Source organism: Myotis lucifugus, unplaced genomic scaffold (assembly GCF_000147115.1).
Source record: "Myotis lucifugus unplaced genomic scaffold, Myoluc2.0 scaffold_40, whole genome shotgun sequence".
Classification (NCBI taxonomy): domain Eukaryota; kingdom Metazoa; phylum Chordata; class Mammalia; order Chiroptera; family Vespertilionidae; genus Myotis; species Myotis lucifugus.
In genome coordinates, this window is record NW_005871088.1 from 1507472 (window position 1) to 1528167 (window position 20696).

General features: G+C 46.2%; 1 protein-coding gene across 26 annotated transcripts in view; it reads right to left on the minus strand.

Annotated features, from left to right (window-relative positions):
* Positions 1-9316: 9316 nt before the first annotated feature.
* ZNF185 (zinc finger protein 185 with LIM domain) overlaps positions 9317-20696 on the minus strand; it is a 68174-nt gene continuing 56794 nt past the window's right edge. For all 26 annotated transcript variants that reach the window (XM_023753025.1, XM_023753030.1, XM_014454914.2 and 23 more), the window contains 6 exons: positions 20298-20408; positions 18907-18987; positions 16703-16774; positions 14661-14763; positions 12526-12624; positions 9317-11535 (listed from right to left, as the gene is read on the minus strand). In XM_023753025.1, coding sequence (XP_023608793.1) covers positions 12526-12624; positions 14661-14763; positions 16703-16774; positions 18907-18987; positions 20298-20408 — 466 coding nt within the window. In that variant the 3' untranslated portion in view covers positions 9317-11535. The remainder of the gene's footprint in view (positions 11536-12525; positions 12625-14660; positions 14764-16702; positions 16775-18906; positions 18988-20297; positions 20409-20696) is intronic.

Here is a 20696-nt window from a genome sequence, read left to right on the forward strand (position 1 = left end):
AGCCCCACCCCTTCCGAGCCCTGCTGACCAAGTCCACCCCACGCATGCCATGTTCCTGGGGCCAAGCTCCACCAACCCCTAAGGACGGCCTACTAAGCTCCACCCCACGCATGCGCAAGCCCTGCCGCCTAGCCCCACCCCTTCCCAAGCCACGCCCTACCAAGTCCCACCCCACGCATGCGCATTTCCTGGCGCCAAGCTCAACTGCCCCCTAAACCACGCCCTACTAAGCCCCACCCCACGCATGCGCACGCCCACCAAAGCCCCACCCCACACAAAAGCCCTGACGCTAAGCTCCACCCCAAATGTTCAATCCCTGCCCCCACCCAAGTCCTCCTCCTGCCACTCATATTGCAACCATCCCAAACCCTGCCCCCACCTAAACTGCACCCCCACTCAAGCCCTGCCCCCACGTAAACCCAACTTGTATGCCCAAGCCTCCCATTCCCATATGCTCCTCACCCCCACCCGAGGACGCCCCTCACCCCTTACACACCCCGTACCTCAAACACCCCCCATTCTGGTCAGTGGATTTGGGGCGAGGCCAAGTGAAGAAGGGCCAAAGCCACTTTCCCTTCAGGGGAAGGCCCGGAGCCATTTGTCCTGGATGTGAAAACTGCAGTGGCTCTGGGAAGGGTTAGGTTCTGCAGTTCTCAGGCTAGTCACTATGCCTCGAAATGCAAGGAGCCGGTGGGGCGCCAGGCCTAATCTCATGGTATCCCTCTTCAGGGGAAACTTATAGCCAAATTCGACTGCAAGGGTCATTGGGTGGGAGAAGGAGAAGCCCTGCAGTTTGGGTTGCTCTCGGTGTCCAGGGCCCCACTCCTTACCTGCTGGAGATCCGTACAGGCCGGAGTGCCGGAGCACCACAGCCACGACGACGCGTGCCTGCTGCTGCCGCTGCCGCAGCCGCAATGCACACTGGGTAGGGGGCAGAAGGCGGGAAGAAGTTATAGAGTGCGCACAGCACGCTCGCGCCTGCGCCCTAGCGACTTGGGCACCTCGAAAGGCGGGGCACCTTGGAAAGGGGGATACCGGGGACTCCTTGTCCCTGCTGTGCCTGGGGGTACAGAGTTCAAATCAAGCTGGCGGCAGTGTACTGCAGAGCTGGACTGTGTCCAGCCTCGGGTTAGCTACAAGCTGACCACCAGGCCCAGGAATCACTTGGGGGGTCCTGTTGCACTGTAGCCATTGGAACAGAAGCTGAAGTGTGGCAGTCTCCCATTGGCTCCCCTTAGTTGATTGACGCAATCAGTCGGCTCAGGGGGCCGGTTGAAAAGTAAAGCCCCAGATAGCTCTTTCTAAAGAAAAGTCCTGATCCCTGCTTATATGTTCTTATGCCGCGTTCTAAGGGAGCGTGGCAAAAATACAGCTGCTATCTGCCTTTTACGAGGGCATGAACATTTTTAGAGTTCACCAAGAGTCAGAAAACGATCACGGATTCCATTCACCCATTATTCTCTTGACTTCGAGAGCGAGTATTACCCGCCTAGTATCCGAACTGTTTCCCGCCCTTTTTGAAAGGAGGTTTCTTCCACTGCGGGCCGACTGGAATGTTTGCCCTGGAGTCCGCAGGACCCAAATGCTCCGGTCCGAAATGGGCGTGAGTTGGGTACAGGTGGCGCAATGGAAAGTGTGTACAAATCTCTGGCAGATCTTGATAAAAATGAAGGTCCCACTCAGAACGATGAGGTAGGGCTAAGAATCTGCAAGCTCCTCCAGAGCCCGGCAACTCCAGTGGTGCCGATTCCTGACAGGGCTTTGGGTACCAAGGCTCTGAAACCTGTAACTACTTTTCAGGACCAGAAATTGGGGCCTTTGGTGACAGAATAGATTTCTCTTCCCTTATTAGGGATGCAGAAGAACAGGCTTTTCTATAATGTTTTAATAAAAAAATTTAAAACAAACAAAATTTTATTTATTTTTATTTTGCAATTACAGTTGACATTCAACATTATATTAGTGTATTAGTTTCAGGTGTTTAGCATGATGGTTAGACATTTATATAATTTATGAAATGATCCTCCCCCATATAAGTCTAGTACCCACCTGGCACCATATATAGTTATTACAATATTATTGACTATATTCCCTATGCTGTACTTTATATCCCCATGACTATTGTGTAACTACCGATTTGTACCTAAGTGAAATAACTCAGAGAAAGACAATTACAATATGATTTAACTTATCTGTGGAATTTAAAAAACAAAATAAATGAACAAAACAGAAACAGACTCATTGATACAGAGAATAAACTGATGGTTGCCAGGTGGGAGGTGGGGAGGGGATTGTGGGGCTTGTGAAGAGATTAAGAAGTACAAAAGCAAACAAACTTTTAAACCACAGGTTGCTGAGCAAGATACTTGCAGACATCACCTCATTCCCCTTTAACTACAGGTGTTTGCTGTACAGCATTGTTAACTATGGTCACCATGCTGTAAATTACATCTCCTGGATTTAGTTATTTTGTGTGTGTGTGTGTGTGTGTGTGTGTGCGGGCGCGCGTGTGTGTGCGTGTGTGTGTGTGTGTGTGTGTGTGTGTGTAATATTTAACATTTTTTAAAATGTATTATATTTGCCCTAGCTGGCTTGGCTCAGTGGATAGAGTGTTGGCCTGCGGACTAAAGGGTCTGGGGTTTGATTCTGGTCAAGGGCACATGCCTGGGTTGGGGGCTCGATCCCCAGTAGGGGGCATGCAGGAGGCAGCCGATCAATGATTCTCTCTCATCATTGATGTTTCTATCTCTCTCTCCCTCTCCCTTCCTCTCTGAAATCAATAAAAATATATTTTTAAAATGTATTATATTGAGAGAGGGGAAGGGATAGGGAAGAGGAGAGAGAGAGAGAGAAAGAGAGAGAGAGAGAATTATTTGTCCACTTTGATTCTTCTGTGTGCTCTGACCTGGGATGATGTATCAGGACAAGGCTCTAACTAACAGCTACCTGGCCAGAGCACGTGAGCATAATATTTTTAAGTGAACATATTCTGACAAAACTTTACTTGAGAACCAAGCCTTCTCACTTTTAAAAAAATATTTTTTATTGATTTCAGAGAGGAATGGAGAGGGAGAGAGATAGAAACATCAATGATGAGAGAGAATCATTGATCGGCTGCCTCCTGCACGCTGTGGATTGAGCCCAAAACCCGGGCATGTGCCCTGACGGGGAATCGAACTTTGACCTCCTGGAAAATAGGTCGATGCTCAACCACTGAGGCACACCCGCTGGGCTGAGAGAACTAAGGTTCTTCACAATTGCGTTACTTCCTATATTGATTTTAAAATATTTTGTCACTTTAAATGGAAAGTCCATGTAGTGTGTCTCATTAACATGTGATCTTGTTTAACCAAGTATTCAAACCTCCCGACAACTTTAATATTTTGCCTTCCTAAACTCAAATCCTCAGTGATATATTCTTGATCTCAATCTTTTTTGACAGACTCTGGAAAATCACAAGTGCCCTTTTACCTTGTAAAAACAGAGGTGTTCAAAAGAATTAGGCTTATTTCATATATCGAGTTGGGAGGCTTTGCCAAATCAGAAGAGCTGCCTAACCTTCCCTAAGTTAAATTTGTGTGGGCAAAATATTATTAATACAAATATTTCAGAAATTGTATGAAGTTTCTTTCCTAGAGATTGGTCAATGCCCTTGCTGTCCACACATGTCCTGGTTCTGCTTTGCCTGATATTAAACAACAGTATAGCGTTATCAGCCATAATTCTAGTTATCTTTGAAAATGCTGCATGCCAAAGAAACAACCAAATTTCTTTGTCAATTGCATGGCTTTTGTAAATCTTTTGTATGCACAGATAGTTTTTTATTTCACACTGAGGCTTTTCTGAAAGTGCTTGTAATCAGCTGCAGGCTAGAATGCTTCATCTTCAAGAAAAAGGCACTGCCTCAGACCCCCATGGAAAAGGTGCTATGGGGGCACAGACTTCTGATGACATTGCTACACAGCTTTGAGATCCTACCACTGGACTCAGAATTTCGAGAACTGTAGTGAAGAAGCTGATGGCTTCATGAGACTGCTAGTCCAAGACTGAGCAGAACCAGAATTAATCACATGGGACTGAATGAACTCGTGAAGGATGATTATGGGTTTTGCTTGGAATATTGCTGATGTTTAATGTGCTATTTTATGGATATAATGAACTCCTTTCTCATTTCTCTTAAGCTATCTATAACTCATAGCAATTTAATAGATTATCTATAATAATAAAAGCATAATATGCTAATTAGACTGGACGTCCTCCTGGATGTCCTTCCTTCTGGACAAAGTTGCAGCAGGCGGGAGCCGAGGTAGAGGCAGCAAAGGCCCCTGGCTGCGGGGGTGGTGGGTGGGGACCAGGGCCAAGGCCCTCGCACTAATTTTGTGCATCGGGCCTATAGTACTTTTATAAACAGGAATAAAGCACTTTTATTTTTCTCTCTGACCAATTCCTCCAGAATTTGTAATTTATTTTTATTTTCTTTTTTTTACTGACTTTCTTTTTTTTATTGTTTAAAGTATTACATATGTCTCCTTTTTCCCCGATTGACATCTTCCCCTGCCCCCCAGGACAAGCCCCCACCACCCCAGTGTCCGTGTCCATTGGTTATGCTAATATGCATGCATACAAGTCCTTTGGTTGATCTCCTACTCCCCCTCCCCTGCCTTCTCTCTGAGGTTGGACGGCCTGTTCAGTGTTTCTTTGTCTCTGGATCTGTTTTTGTACATCAGTTTATGTTGTTCATTATATCGCACATGTGAGTGAGATCATGTGATATTTATCTTTCTCCGACAGGCTTATTTCACTTAGCATAATGCTCTCCAGGTCCATCCATGCTGTTGCAAATGGCAAAAGTTTCTTCTTTTTTATATTTTTATTTTCATGGTTATACAATTATTTGCCTAGGTTCAATAAGAACCTGCCCTCCTTCTTAACAGGATGTAATTGGAAACATAACCAAGGCTCTGAATGGAATGTCATATTTGAAAGATGCTCGTAGAATCAGATATGACCTGATAATTTATAGTAACTAACACTACCCTATTATATTTTTAGGTTTTAGGTGAGTTTTTTTCTGCGGGGAGGGGGGGAGGGCATACTGCCACCAAGTCCTGGAAATATCTAGTTAGGAGCTACAGTTGTAGTCCTTGTCTTCTGAAGTAGGAAAACCTCTTCTTCCTTTTCCAATTGTACTCACGTAGCCTAGAAGGTGGCTGAGGTTGGGGTGAGAAAGTAGCTACAGGGGCACTAGTTCAGTAGCTATTAAACACTGAGTCCCAAGTTCCCTGCTCATTCATGAAGGACTTTTTCTATCATGTTTCTATCTTTGGACTTTCTTAATCACCCTTTAAAAAAATTTTTAGTGATTTCAGAGAGAAAGGGAGAGGGAGAGAGAAATAGAAACATCAGTGATGAGAGAGAACCATTGGTTGGCTTCCTCCTACATGTGGGATGGAGCCTGCAACCTGGGCATGTTCCTTAACCAGGAATTGAAATAGTGATCTCTTGGTTCATAGGTTGATGTGAAACCACTGAGCCACGATGGCTGGGCTAATACCCCTTTTTTGGTCCCTGGGCTGGATCAAGACATAGATGGCATGCAAGTTGTATTTTCAGATATAAAACTCAGCAGCTTGGATCACTTGATAAACAGAATGATAATTCAACAGGATTCTTTATATTATCTAATAAAGAGGGAATATGCAAATTGACTATCATGCCATAATGGTCAAGATGGCTGTGCCTAAAGTGGAGGCAGGGATTCTGTAACATAAGATGGCTGTGCCCACAGCAGAGGCCAAGTTCCCGTAATGAGCCTTAATGAGCAATCAACAGGGACCTGAGGTTGCGTGGCTGTGCCCCCCACCTGGTGGGGTTTGACAGGGGACCTCAGGCCTCGCTCCCTGCCTGGCAGGGCTTGATGGGGGACCTCAGACTGTGCCCTCTGCCCAGCAGGGCTTGACGGGAGACCTGAGGCCACACCCCAACCCCAGCACCAGGCCGGGGGACCTCAGGCCATGCCCCCCGCCCCGGCAGTGGGCCAGGGGACCTGAGGCTGCATCCCACACCTGGCGGGGCTTGACAGGGGACCTCAGGCCATGCCCCCTGCCTGTGGGGCTTGATGAGGAACTTCAAGGCATGCCCCTGCCCAGGCCCAGGCTGGGGGACCTCAGGCCATGCACCCCACCCTGGGCCAGGGGACCTGAGGCTGTGCCCCCCGCCTCACAGGGCTTGACGGGGGACCTCAGGCCACACCAGCTGCCCCAGGCCAAGGGACCTCAAGGTGCACCCCCCCAGCCTAGACCAGGGGAACCTCAGGCTGCGCCCCCCTCCATGGCGCCGGGTCAGGCGACCTGTGGTCAGGCCCCCCCCCCCACACACACAGTGGGGCCTGACGGGGGTGAAGCTGGCCAGGTTTGGATCCATCCCAATGCAGGTGGGGCCAGTCGGGTCTGGATCTTGCATGATTTTGAGGCACATGTGGGTGGGAGGGGACTCGACTCTGGTTCCCATGGTGCACCCCAGACTCTGACAGGAGGAAGATTTTCATATACATTCTACTAATTTTCTTTCATCTCTGACACTTCTATTATAGTGAAAGGGCAAACAGCAATACTAAAATATTTCCTCTAATTAATTCACTTTTAACATGCACCGGGTCACTAGTATATATATACTAGAGGCCCAGTGCATGAAAATTCATGTACTGGAGGAGGGGGTCCCTCAGCCCGGCCTGCCCCCTCTCACAGTCTGGGAGCCCTCAGGGGTGGGAGGCAACCTGGCTATCAGGGAAGGCGATGCCTCCATCACTCCTCTGCTGCTGCCACTGCTGGCAGCACAAGCCTCACTAGCCCTGGTTACCTGTGCCTTGGACTGACCCTGGGCAGCTGGGCAGCCGCCATCTGAGGCTTGGCTGTACCTTGGGCCAGCCCTGAGCAGTTGGGCAGCTACCATCCGAGGCTTGCCTGTGCCTTGGGCCGGCCCTGGATGGCTGAGCAGACGCCATCTTGTGAGGGTGTGACAATTTGCATATTACCTCTTTATTATATAGGACAGTGATGGCGAACCTTTTGAGCTCAGTGTGTCAGCATTTTGAAACACCCTAACTTAACTCTGATGCTGTGTCACGTATAGAAATTTTTTGATATTTGCAACCATAGTAAAAAAAAGATTTATATTTTTGGTATTTATTTTATATATTTAAATGCCATTTAACAAAGAAAAATCAACCAAAAAAATGAGTTCGCATGTCACCTCTGACATGCGTGTCATAGATTCGCCATCACTGATATAGGATATGTATATGTATATGCATATATCTTATATAATAAAAGGCTAATATGCAAATTGTTCCCTCAGGAGTTCAACCAAATGGGAGTTTGACTGACCAGGAGTTTGACCACTCGCTATGACATGTGCTGACCACCAGGGGGCAGTGTGGAATGAAGGAAGGCTCCAGGTGGCAGCCAGAGGGCCCTGATCGCCTACCCATGCTCGAATTTCGTGCACTAGGCCTCTAGAGTGTGTGTGTGTGTGTGTGTGTGTGTGTGAGTGTGTGTGTGTGTGTGTGTGTGTGTGTGTGTGTGTGTGTACTAGATGCCCGGTGCACAAAAATTTGTGCACTGGCGGGGGAGGGTGTCACTCAGCCCCACTTGTGCCCTCTCACTGTCTGGGACCCCTCGGGAGATAACCACTTGCTGGCTTAGGCCCACTCCCTGGGTGGCAGATGGCAGGCCTGATCCCTTGGTGCCTGCCCCGCCTCCCCGGGTCGCGCACACGGCAGGGCCGATCCGGGGGTTGGGGCGCCACCACGGGTCGGGTCACACATGGGAAACCTGGGCTGGCCTGCAGATCGCTGCTGCCCAACCCGGCCACCCCGGGTCGGGTTGAACACAGGATGCCGAGATGGAGGCTGGGCGGGCTGGCTGATCGGTGCTGCACCACCCGGTTGCCCCAGGTTGGGTCGCACACAGACGCCTGCCGCCCTGGGTCACAGATAGCAGGCCCGGATGGCGGCAGGGCAGGCAGGATGGTGCTGTTCCGCCCCACAGCCCCGGGTTGCAAATAGCAGGCCCAGATGGCGGCAGGGCAGGTGGGATGGCGCTGTCCCGCCCTGCCTGCAGTATGCAAATTAGCCGCCATCTTTGTTGGTGGTTAATTTGCATATCGTGCTGATTAGCCAATGGGAGGCGTAGCAAAGGTATGGTCAATTACCATGTTTGTGTATTATTAGATAGGATATATATTTATTTATTTTCAGAGAGGAAGGGAGAGGGAGAGAAACATCAATGATGAGAATCATTGATAGGCTGCCCCCTGTAACCCCCCTCTCCCCCCCACACTGGGGATCAAGCCCACAACTGGACCATGTGCCCTGATCGGTAATTAAACCGTGACCTCCTGGTTCAGAGGTCAACACTCAACTACTGAGCTCTGCTGGTCAGGCTGATTCAGCAGGATTCTGATAGCCAATGGCAAGAAAGATGAAACTTTCTTGCCCATTGGTACGCAGCTGGAAGGATGGGTTCAATGTGTGTTGGAGGACACCTCTGAAAGTGTTTGAAGATGAATATTCATAATTACTGTCAAAGAAGAGTTGATGGGACCAGGGGTGTTTAAATGGGAGAATAGTTAAAAGGAGAACTTAATAATCTTCATCTATTTTAGGGGCCGGCACATAGAAAGGGATTATAGATTACCAGAGGGTGATAGTTTAAGGGAAACAGAACTCAACTGAAGAATGTATTTTCTAAAACTGGGCCTGTCCACAGACACAATGGGCTTACAGAGACTGTGCTCTTGGTCATTGCAAGTTTGCAATACAGACTAGGTAGCCATTTGTCTGCAATTGTAATGAAGGAGAGGATGGCTCCCAAAGAAGAACATATTCTTCATCTGACAAGTCAAGAATTCCCCCTTTTTGTGCATGCATAGTTTCAAAATCTTGCTATTTTTTTCTCTTTAGATTTGATGCTTTTAAAAGTATTTACCAGCTTTTATAGAGAAAATGGCTTTAAGTAACAGGAGAAAATAAATCACACAGCCAAATACATCAAGTTATTACACTTGAAAAAGAAATATTGTGCCCCAACCGGTTTGGTTCAGTGGATAGAGCATTGGCCTGCAGACTGAAGGGTCCCAGGTTTGATTCCGGTCAAGGGTATGTACCTTGGTTGCAGGCACATCCCCATTGGGGGGTGTGCAGGAGGCAGCTGATCGGTGTTTCTCTCTCATCGATGTTTCTAATTCTCTATCCCTCTCCCTTCCTATCTGTAAAAAAATCAATTAAAATATTTTTAAAAAAGGAATATTGACAATGTAATATCTTAACATTTATTATAAGTGTGTACATTAATGTGGGTTAAGCAAGTATGATTAAAAACATTAGGTAATTAAAAAGCAAAAGTGTAATGCAACCACCCCTCTTCCTGGAGTCTGCAGAATTCCATGCCTTTTTAGAATTGAAAGAGGTTGTTTTGGATTGAAATCAATATTGGTCTTGCAAGCTTTCTGTCAATATCTTGCATGTTGGTTCTAAAACTGCCTTAAAGGCAGAGTGTATCTTGAAGGTGGGGGAGCCAGCCTATCTTGGACCTCTTTATTCTGCACTCCATCAGCTGGGCCTGTACCAAGACTCAGAGATAGCATTTCCTACACGAAGGAGTGACCTTTCTTTCCCTTTCACTTATTCACTTAGCATCTATGTGTCAGTGCCTACCGTGTGGGAAGTACCATGCTGTAGGCTAGACTTCAGAAAGACCAGCTTACATTTAGTGTTGGTGATCCGTGCCATTTATTCCCCTCAGAGAAAATCTGATGCACATCTATGCAAATAACTGGAATGTTCCACTCAATCATTTGGCAGGAAGAACAAGTCCACCAGCCAACGTGCATAGGGCTCAGAAACTGGAGAGAGATGGGAGACATTTTCTAATTAAATCAAGAGAAGAGGCCCTCATTTTTCATTAGAAACACTGTGAGGTTGTAACTCTTCTCAAGAAGCTTATACAGTGATGCTGGTCCCAAAGACAGAGAAGAATAATTGAACCTGAACAGAGCATCACTGGCCTGCATCTGTCCAGCCAGCCAATGGGTTTCCACTAGCGTGGACAGAGTCTGGACCGGGAAATAGGTCACTGAAGGCCCTGTGCTCAGATTGGCTAGCCCACTGGAGTTTTCCCTGGGTTGACAAATTCCTCTTTGGGAAGGTCTCTGAGCAAATCTCTTCCCAGATGAGAGCATCTCAGTTCAGAGCTGTTTTCATAGAAAGAGGAGAGGGAGAGGGGCAGTTTGGTACTTCATGGGGGGTGGGGGAGGGACTCAGGATGCCCGGAGGAGCAGTGCAATTTCTCACCTTCCCCTCTTTGTTAGAGCATGCCTCAGGGGAGGTTTGCGGGGGGTGTGTTGTGTTACCTGGCAGGATTAAGTAAACTCCGCACAGTGCTTGGCACATACTCAACACTAAATTAATGCTGGTTGTTGTGGTTACTGTACTGGAGAGAAACAGCAATGGTTCTGCATAATTCAATGACCACTTTTCTGAGTCTCAATACCCTCATCTGTAAACTGGGGACAAGAATGCCCTCTGCACATAATTAGTATGGGGATTGATACCATTACTTTGTGATGTCTGGAATGTAGTAAGGCCTGGAGAGATGTTAGTTGCTTTTCTCCCTTCTTAATCCTGCTGGAGTGTATACACTCTAAAACCTACTTTAGAAAATTTCTGTGTCAAGTTTAGGGACTGGGAATTGAGAGCAAAGGTATTAATCAGCTATCAAGGTTCAGACATAGGTGTTCCTTTGGTCTGTAGCCTCCTAAGAATCACATCCTATATAATTTAAACCAAATTATGTAAACTTTCTAATACATACCTTCAGGAAAAATAACCTCAACTATATAGTGAAAGGTGGGTAGAAGGAGGTAATTAAAAACTGCTATATACTTCAATCAAAAGCAACTAGCTACTTTTAAAAGTATATGGAAAGTTTAAACATGTATATATGGCAAATAGACAAGCTAAATATTGGCCTATGCCAATCTCTAGCATTCAATGCCTGCGATTTACCCACCAGGGATCGTCATCAGTCTTTAACCTGGTCCCTCAGAAGCATCAGCGGTCTCCTTGTATTCTAAAGTCCCAAAGGTACACTCAGAGATGCGAACCAAAATGTGATTTGCTCTCTGTCCCAAGTCAGTACACACTGAACCCAATGCTTCTGCCTCTGCCTATCATACCAGGCCACCTAAACTCGTCAGGAAGCCAACCTGCCTTAGGGAAGCAAAGATGGAATTCTTGTTCAATCCTCTTTGCTTGCACCTGATATAAGATCATGGATGTGAAGCACTTTCTGACCTATAAAAAGCTACACACACAAGTAATTATCATAGCATCATTAACATATGCTACTAGATGTAAGCAAATTCAACTTGAGAAGGGCAAAAGCATGAAGAAATCAAATGGTGAGGGAAGAAGAGCCAGCAACTTGGGACAATTGAGGATGGCCAAACTTGTCCAGGAGTCATCAGCTTCGGGAGCTAAAAGAAAACAGAAGCAGCCATGAGATTAGAAATACACATCCCATCTAATGACCAGTCAGAGGCTCCTGGGGTTGGGTGACTGTTCCAGGTATCACGGGTAACAGTGCAGGTCAATGTGCCTTCTGGAGAGAAGGTAAAACGGGCTTGTAGCTGGTGGAACACTTGGGTGCAACCCATTTCCAGTTCCTTCAAGGGAGATATTCTGGTCTGTGCTTCTAGCTGAGGAGGTGCTAAAGATGAAGGGCTGCCAGGATCTGGAAAGGCAGTGTCCTACGACACTGGGTCTCATGTGACTCAGACACGGATGGATTCTGTTGGCTTTTAGTGTGCAAATCTATCTGCAGGCAGTGTTGACAATGTGGCCCAGAGACCATCCAAGCAACCCTTCCTGGTCAGGCCAGCCCCAAGATGGCACCATCCCCTCCCACAGATGCCTACTTATCCTGGCCTTTACCTGTTGCTGTCCCCAGCTGTATCTTGTTTTACTGAACCCCTTTGGCTATTGAGTTCTGATCTTATGCTACACAAGCAATGGTGAAGGTGGCCGAAGGGCCTATAGCAGAAAGTCCTGAACCTGAATCTGAAGTCCCGGGTTGAGGTCCTGATCTTGCCATATAGCAGCGAGGTGTTTCCCCAGGCCCGTTTCCTTCCTAGGTCTTCATTTCCTTGTTCCTGCAACAAGGCTAACAACATATGCCTGGCTGGCCTCCCAGGGCAGCTAGAGGGCTCAACTGAGGTGCTGCATTGAAGGTGCTTCTTGAGAGGAAGAGACTATAACCCCTGCAAATTACAAGTGTTCCTGGGGAGGGTCTTTCCACCTAAGACTTCAAAGTATCATAGCGCATAGGGACAGAGGACTTGGGGCCTCCTGAACATACAGGTTAAGAGAGATAGCAGTGCCCTGGGTTGAGACTCAGAGAGATATCAGGGCACATTTTTTCCCTCTGATAACCCTGGATGCTTGGCCTCTGGGGTGCCAAAACCTACCTAGAAGAGTTTCTCATAGCATTTCCCACAGTGGATGGTGTCACGGTGAATGAAGATCTGATCCAGGAGCTCACCCATCGGTTTATTGCAAATCCCACACTGAAAGAGAAAGAAAGCCAGAGGTCAGCATTCAAGTGAAGCAACATAAACGAGTGCAGTGGAGAGAAAGCACCTGACCAAGGTAGGCAGGCAGACACTGAGCAGAAGGCACACCCTAGAATTTGAAGCAGACAATTGAAAAATGGCAGAAAACAGATACAAAACCAAACTAGAAATGAAACAACAAAACAAAACCCCACAAAAACTAGCAAGCAGGATGATCACATAGTGGGTAGTAGCCCTGGTTTCAGAACTAGGCCTGGCTTTGAGCTCTAAATCCACTAAGCAGATCCTCAATAACATGGTTTTGTCATAATGTTGATGAGATGCCGTAGGAACTTAACTCTTGTTTCTAGTGGTAGAATTTGTGTGTGTGGTTTTTTTTTAGTTTTTCAATATTTTCATTGATTTCAGAGAGGAAGGGAGAGGGAGAGAGAGACAAAAACATCAATGATGAGAATCATTGATTGTCTGCCTCCAACGCCCCCCACTGGGGATCGAGCCTGCAATTCAGGCAGGTACCATGACCAACTGGGAATTGAACTGTGACCTCCTGGCCCACAGGATGAATCTCAACCACTGAGCCACAACAGCCGGGCTTGGTTTGGTTATACATTAAAATTGGTTTAAGAATATAACGTTATATGCTTAAAGTCGCAGAACCTATTGGCAACATTACGAACTCATTGTATTATCAATGTTTCTGTCATTTTAGTTACTGTGGACCAACACTTGAACCTCAACTTAGCCAACTGATGGTGCTGATCATTTTGGGGATCACCTCCAGGAACACAGCAAAAATCAACAATCTGGCTTGCCACGTGCTCCACACTGTGAAGAACAGGGACACTGAAGAGTTGTTATGATGCTTCAGCCATGGTGTCCTCCCTTTTTTTCTAAATGTAACAATACCAGCTGGTATTTTAAAATGTTATATCAACCTGATAAAGGTAAGAAAAACCTACAATTAAGGCTATTGACAGACTAGTTTATACAAATGAGCTTGAGCAATGGGGTGACCTTTCCTGAGAGGCAGCAGAGTATAGTGGAATAATGTTGGCTCTGATGTCAGAACCAGGATTGCTAACCCTTGGTTCTGAGCAGCTCTGTGATCCTAGAAAAATAAATCCCTTTCCACCCTGTGCTCATGGTACCCGACCTATCTTCCCAGAATCCCCCAAGAATATCAGGCCTCACCATTTTGCCACAACTCCAACTTCCCCAGCTCTTATAGGAGCACCAATCAGGCAAGTTTAAAATCACTGCCCCTCCATGTCTATGTCCCCACACCTCCTTCTTCGCCTGTGGACCTCCTCCTTTCCTCGTCCTATTCCCTCTGTGCCATGGACCTGGAGGCAGCTGCCTTTGCTCATGTTCAGCCACCTGGAAAATACCTCTGTGTGCCCCTTCACTCCAGACTCCAGACCCACATCCCTCACAAAGCCTTTCCGGGGACTCCCACCCACTCTGGCTGAGCCTTCCCCTAACACTAGCGCTGTGAAACCAAATGCATTGAGAGCTACTTATTTCTCAGGCTCCTGGAATTTTGCTATTTAACAGGAGTGCTCTGGAATTAAGTATATAACTAAAAGTTGACAGCATCTTCTAGGACTTTTCACATAAGTTCAGGAATCAGGAAATGAAATGTTCATAGTCAAACCACATGTAACGATATGGTGAAAGATGTAATCCTACTTGGAGTCCACAGAACACAACTGGCCCTCAAATTATCTCCCCTGTCCCCTTCTTATTGCAAAGATCTGCTGTCTTCTTGCACTGATTCCCTACAAAGCCAACCACACAAGAGAGTCTTCCAGACTCACTTTTTCCATTTCCACATGCCCTGTTCTCTCATTAGCTCACTTTAGTCAGGCTTCGGTCTCTAACACTTATTCACTCCCTTGGACTTGGAAGCTCATTCAGCTCCCAGTTCTGCAAGGCCGATGGAATGCAATCATACTGAGATCAAGCCTTCTGAACCGTTAACACTCCCTAACTCTGGACAATGCTCTCAGCAGCTACACCCCCTTCCTTACCTTAAAGCAATAGTCATGGCAGCAGATGCCAAGATGTTCGAGGGTAATCTTTGGACAGTCTCGGATCTCTCGGTTGCAGTAAGTACAGATTCCTCCGGTTGTTCTGTGAGATGAAAAACAAGAACCTGGTGGTCAGTCTGGCATGCAGACTACTAATGTGATACAGCTATACCCTCTAGTTTGATATAGCCAGGCTTAGGTTTGCTGCCAGTGTTCTCAGCCTGCCAACTTGTTATGTGGTGTGCAATTGGCCACATAGCCCTGGGCCAGCCTACGCCACTGTGGACCCTCATATTATTTCCAGAAAGTGGTCATGCATCTTCATACTCACTATTAAATGTGTAGACACCCTGATGTGATTCTTATTCCAGTCAGCTTTCCTCTCCCTGCCCCCTGCCTAGCATAACTGCTCCCCTCTAGAACAAGAAGACCCATGTCTTCTCCTACAGGAGACATGTACCTGTATGCCAAGCATGTCAAACTCGTGGCTCGCAGGCTGCATGCGGCCCACAACGAATATTTTTGCGGCCCAGCCAATATAATGGTATGTAAGAAACGTTTTAATAAAAATTCCATAACTTAATTTTTACAATATCCTGTTATACATAATTATTAATAACAAACTACAATGTTCGCTAATGATTGATTACTATAATCATGTTACATTCATTTCCCTTATGCACCTTATGCGCAGGTGCACCATTTCTCTCCACTAATACTAGCAGTGAATATTTTAGCAGCTGATGGCCACATCATTAGTCTTGTACTGAAGTGTTTGGTGTGCGCAACAGGAAGTATTTTGCTTTCGGAGAACAAGAAAAATAGGTTTATTTGTGAAATAAATTGTGTCCTGTTTTACTGTTTCTGATCCAGTTATTCAGTGTCTGGTAAGTTAATGTTCAAGAAAAAAATATTGATTTTTATTAAAATGTTCTATTATTTAATGTTAACGATGACTCATTTATTTCAGCCTTTTGTATTCAGCATGTCTCTATTGAAATAAACCTACATTTCTATGAAAATTGAAGCTTTTATTTGTTTGCGGCCCACATAAACTTAAACCTTGTTTATTTGGCCTGTGTTAGCCTTTGAGTTTGACATGCCCTACCTGGCCAGGATGGCACTTCTGTTCATGCCCGGGACAACTGAGCCCTGCCTCTCATATATTTTTGGACTCCTGTAATACTTACTATGTGACTTAAGACACGTTATTTATTCTTTCCAGACCTGTTTTCTTCACTGTGACCTGAGTAAACTTCATCTCTAAGATTCCTTGCTCCCCTATGCCAAGAATTGAAAAACAGGACTTCTTGGCCAGGTGGTTCAATTGGTTGAGTGTTGTCCCACACCCCAAAAGGTTGCAGGTTTGATTCCTGGCCAGGACACATTCCTAGGTTGTGGGTTCAATCCCCAGTCAGGGTGTGTATGGAAAGCAACCAATCAATATTTCTCTCTCTCCTTGATGTTTTTCTCTCTCTCCAAAATCAATAAAAAATATTTTTTAAAAGAAAAATAGGACTTCTTTTTCATTAAGATCATCCCATGACGGCTGTCATTTAGTGACAGCTTTTGAAACTGCTGAATGAGATGCTCTCTGCACCTTAATTCATTTCAAATGAATGGTTCTTTCTGACTCTTTTCTGGATTCTTGGTGAGAGCAACTCACTTTTCTTCATTTCCCACCCACCTCTCTCTTTCGTAGTTCTTTTCCTTCTAGTCAGATTTGCAAGTTCATGAAGTGACCAATTGGGTTCTAATCCCAAGGACCTCTCTTGCTGACATGAGCCCCTTGTGCTTTCAGACACCAACATGTCCTTTCTCAGAAGCCCTTTGTGTCTACCCTCCAGTCTTAGATGGGTTGAAGGCTTTAGTTGACACTAGTGTGACATCCCTATAAGGGATGCACAGTGGTGTGACAGATCTGAAAGTGGATCAGAAACAGTAAAACAGGACACAAGAGCGATCGGACTTAGTGTGGAAATCTCCCTCAACTGTTTCTCCTCTGTAGACCTGTAAGCTCCCTGGTAAGACAGAAGACTCACCTCTCAGAGTATGGCGTGCTGTCATATGTGGGTTTCTTCTCCATGTTGAAGGAGTCCTCAGTATTGCTGATGCTGCAGTGGTGGTAAAGGAAGAGGATGGCAGAAAATGAGAGCCAGGTAACTACCACAGTCACGAGTGGGGATGCTTTTCTTATTAACACAGTGGCCACAAGCTGAGACATAACTCTGCACAGCCAGCTATCATCTGTTATGCAAAATGGCAGGGGAAGCTTTAAACTTGGCGCCAAGGAGGCAAAGTTCTCTTGGAGAAAAGCCCTTGCATGGGGGGCAAAGAGAATCTGCCATGGTGAAGCATGGCTCTGATTCTTGAGGCTGTGTATACCATGAAGGCCCCCAATTCACTGACCAGTAGAAAAGGAGCAGAGCTTTTCTCCCCATATACGTGTGTGAGCTGTAATGTGACAGTCACCAGGAGCCCACTCATAGCAGAAATTAGACACTACAGATGGGAACAAAGAACACATTCTGACATACACCTGTGCTTGGGTTATAGGAAGTGAGATTTTTTTCCTTATTCATCATCGTTTTTCAATAACAAGACTTTTTATAATACAAACTAATGGTTAAAAGATACTAGTAAAACCATTGCCAGTGAAGGACTACTAATTGCAGTCCCTGTGGTATGCTTAGTGTAGCTGCCATTCTCACAGGAGCCATATAATAATCCCCTGAGTTAGTCAGGAAAACTGACTCAGAGGCTAAGTGACCTGCCTAAGGTCACACCCAAAAGAAGTGGTGAGCTAGAGTTTCAGCCCAGGCTCTGATTTCTTCTGAGAATTAAGCTTATCTCAGAGCCTCCTGAGGCAAAAAGGGAAAACACAACGGACTGGACAATTCTCACTATCCAATCAAGAAGTCTACTGGCTTGTCATAAGACCTACCATTTTGACTGGATGTTAAATTCAATATTAAAATTAATTTAATTGTCAGAGTGTAGGAAATAAATTTAACAGAGTAGTGGGACTGGGAGAAGAAAAAAACAAAAAAAGGGACAAAGTTCAGTCAGATGACACTCATAGAGGCAGATGCTAGATGGCAAGGGCAGCTCCCTTGGGAGTGCTGGAGGTTTTACATACATTATTTCTAAACTCAAAGCCTCTCTGAACAAAGCTACAGAGATAGAAAATAGATCAGTGGTGGCTAGGGGCTGTGTGGCTGGTGGTGTGGAGAGTTGCTAACGGGTACAGGGTTTCCTTCTGGGGTGATGAAACGTTCACGGGGAACTGGATAGTGTTAATGGTTGCACAACATTGTAAATGTACTTAAAAAAAACCACCGGACTGTGCATTTTAAAAAGTGAAATTTATGATATGTAAGTTATATCTCAATAAAGCTGGTGAGAAAAACCACCCTAAGGAGTTACAGAAGAAGAAATTGAGGCTCAGAAAGGTTGAGTATCTTGACTGAAATAATTCAGCTACTAGGGGTTTGAGGTGGGGCTTGAACATTACCCCCATGTCCATGGTCATCATTTCATAGCACCAGTGAAAACTGGTTCAGCATCCCCAGAGGGCCAATCCTGAAATAAGACCAGGATGCTTCTCTGTTTCTAAAATCCTCACCCTAGCAGTGAGATGGTGTGTCATAAAAAATATTCCCGGGGAGGGGGATGCTGTCTCAGTGTAGGTTGTTTTCATTGATGTGGCATAGGGGAAACCCTCACATGGCTTCAGGAAACAAGAAGAAAAAGAGATGATGAGTAAAATGTTACACACATATCAGGACCTACAGTCAACTGTGTGTTCAAATGAGGCAACTTGGCATGCTGAAAAGAGCGTGGGAACTGAAGAGAGGATCCCTATGTTCTGGTGCAAGATGAAATTAACTACATTGTCTTGTAAGGGCCCCGCCACTTCTGTAAAGAGTGATACTCTCAGTATTTCACAAAAGAAAGCTTGTAGTCTATCAAGAAACAAAGACAGGCAGAAACAGGTGGCACTGGAAGTGGGGTATAAGATGAATTAATGATAAAGGAACACAAAGGCACTCAGTTAGGAAGAACAGCTGGAAATGCATAAATCATGTCCATAGGCAATTACATCATTCATCCATTCAATACATGGTTACACAGAAGTTACTCTGGGACAAGTCCTGGTTGAGGTACTGGGGATGCAGGAATAAGGATGCCACAGGGCCCCGCAGGAGAAGGCCATGACATGAAAGATTCAGGGACTTGCTCTTACCTGCTGTAACGTGAAGACATCAGCTTCCCGGAAGATACCTCACTAGCATTCATGTACTCCTTCACGAAGAGAATCCCTTTGCTGTAGAAGGAGCACAGTGGAACAGAAAGAGGTATACTGGGCTCTGGCTAGGTAGCTCAGTTGGTTAGAGCATCATTCTGATACAGCAAGGTTATGGGTTTGATCTCCAGTCAGGGCACATACAAGAGTCAACCAATGAATGCATAAATAAGTGGAACAACATCTCTCTCTCTCTCTCTCTCTCTCTCTCTCTCTCTCTCTCTCTCATTTAAAATTTAAGAAAAAAATAAAAGAAATAGGTATACTGAAAGATTTCAGGGGACTAGGCCTAGCTTCATGGAGGCGTTCAGGGCTAGGAGGACCCCCAGCTGGTTTGAAGGAAGCAAAGGATAATGGGAAGGCCTGGGGACAGAGGCGCAGGTGTGCCCCAGCTGCCACTGGGCAAGGAAAGTGGCAAACAGGAGCTGTTGGACTGCTAAGCCTACTGGGAACTCAGGCTGAAATCAAAGTCCATGGGTTTGGCTTGCTGTGTGTGGATGTGAGAGCCCTAGAAAGAAGGTCCCTGCAGCCAGTGGTGATATGTTGTCCTCCTTCATACAGATCTTCTGAATACTACCAGATCCCCCGCCTCCCTCGCTCCCTGCAGACTTCAGTGCAGTGGCCTGCCCATCTCTCCTCTCTGACTGTACTTTCTTCCTCTTCTACTGGGACCAGAAGAGTCTCCAAGTCACAACCCTAGACTGTTGGTCCTCTCCACTCTCTGTGAATCTCCATCAGCAATCTAATCTCTCTCTTGTCACTCATGGAGCTCCAGAGGCCCAGAAGTTACCTCATGTTGGCCAGGCCCCTGGCGACATTAGAAACAAGGTCTGCCTCATGCTGGGCTCACCATGGTTTCCAATATAATCCCATTTCTCTGTCTAATGTCAGCAGAGGCCCCTCTGATCCCACCCACACACACAAACCTCACTCAGCCTCCCTGCAATGGTTCCCTTCCTACACTCTAAGCTTGTAGGTGCAGCCAGAAATGCACATGAGGCAGTGAGTGTGTGCCTCTCCTTATGAAGGATAACGTGAGGGAGACAGACATACACTCTGGCTTCAATTGGCTTTCTTTGGCCTTTCCATGAATGTCCCCCAAGAGCCATTAGCAAGGTTTTATGGATGGCAGAGCCCTAGGAAGTACCACCTCAGCCTTTCACTGGGATAGGAACTGGGGCTGCGCTATGTAGCCCCTTAACCAATGGCCACTAGGAGCTGGGGGAGGCACTAGAGCTAATGTCAGAGAAGTGACATGGGATAAAAGTCCAGTCCTTTAGCTCCAGGGAGGAAACAGCCCAGAGAACATGTCCCAGATTGTCCCTACTTACCTGGCTGAGCTGGAGTCCAATTCACTTGGGGAGGCTGGGATGTAAACGTGAGGCTGCTCAGCAGCAGCAGTGACTGTAACAGTGACCATACAGCTCGAGGGGTTTCTCACCCTGAAATAGAGGAAAGGTGAGTGTGTCCATACTGAGAGTTGATATCAAACAGGCTCAAACAGGCTTTTCGAACCCCAATCCCCAGACTGCCACTTCAAGGAGTGGGTTTTTTTTTAAATTGATGTTTTTAAAATAACCCTTGCAAATCACTGAGCTTTGCTCTTCCAGACTCCTGAGGTCAATCGGTGATATCACTAACTTTACAAAAGAGAAAACCCAGGCAAGGTGACCCAGGTTACACCATGAATCAGTGGAAAGACCCCAATCTTCCAGTACCCACCCAAAGCT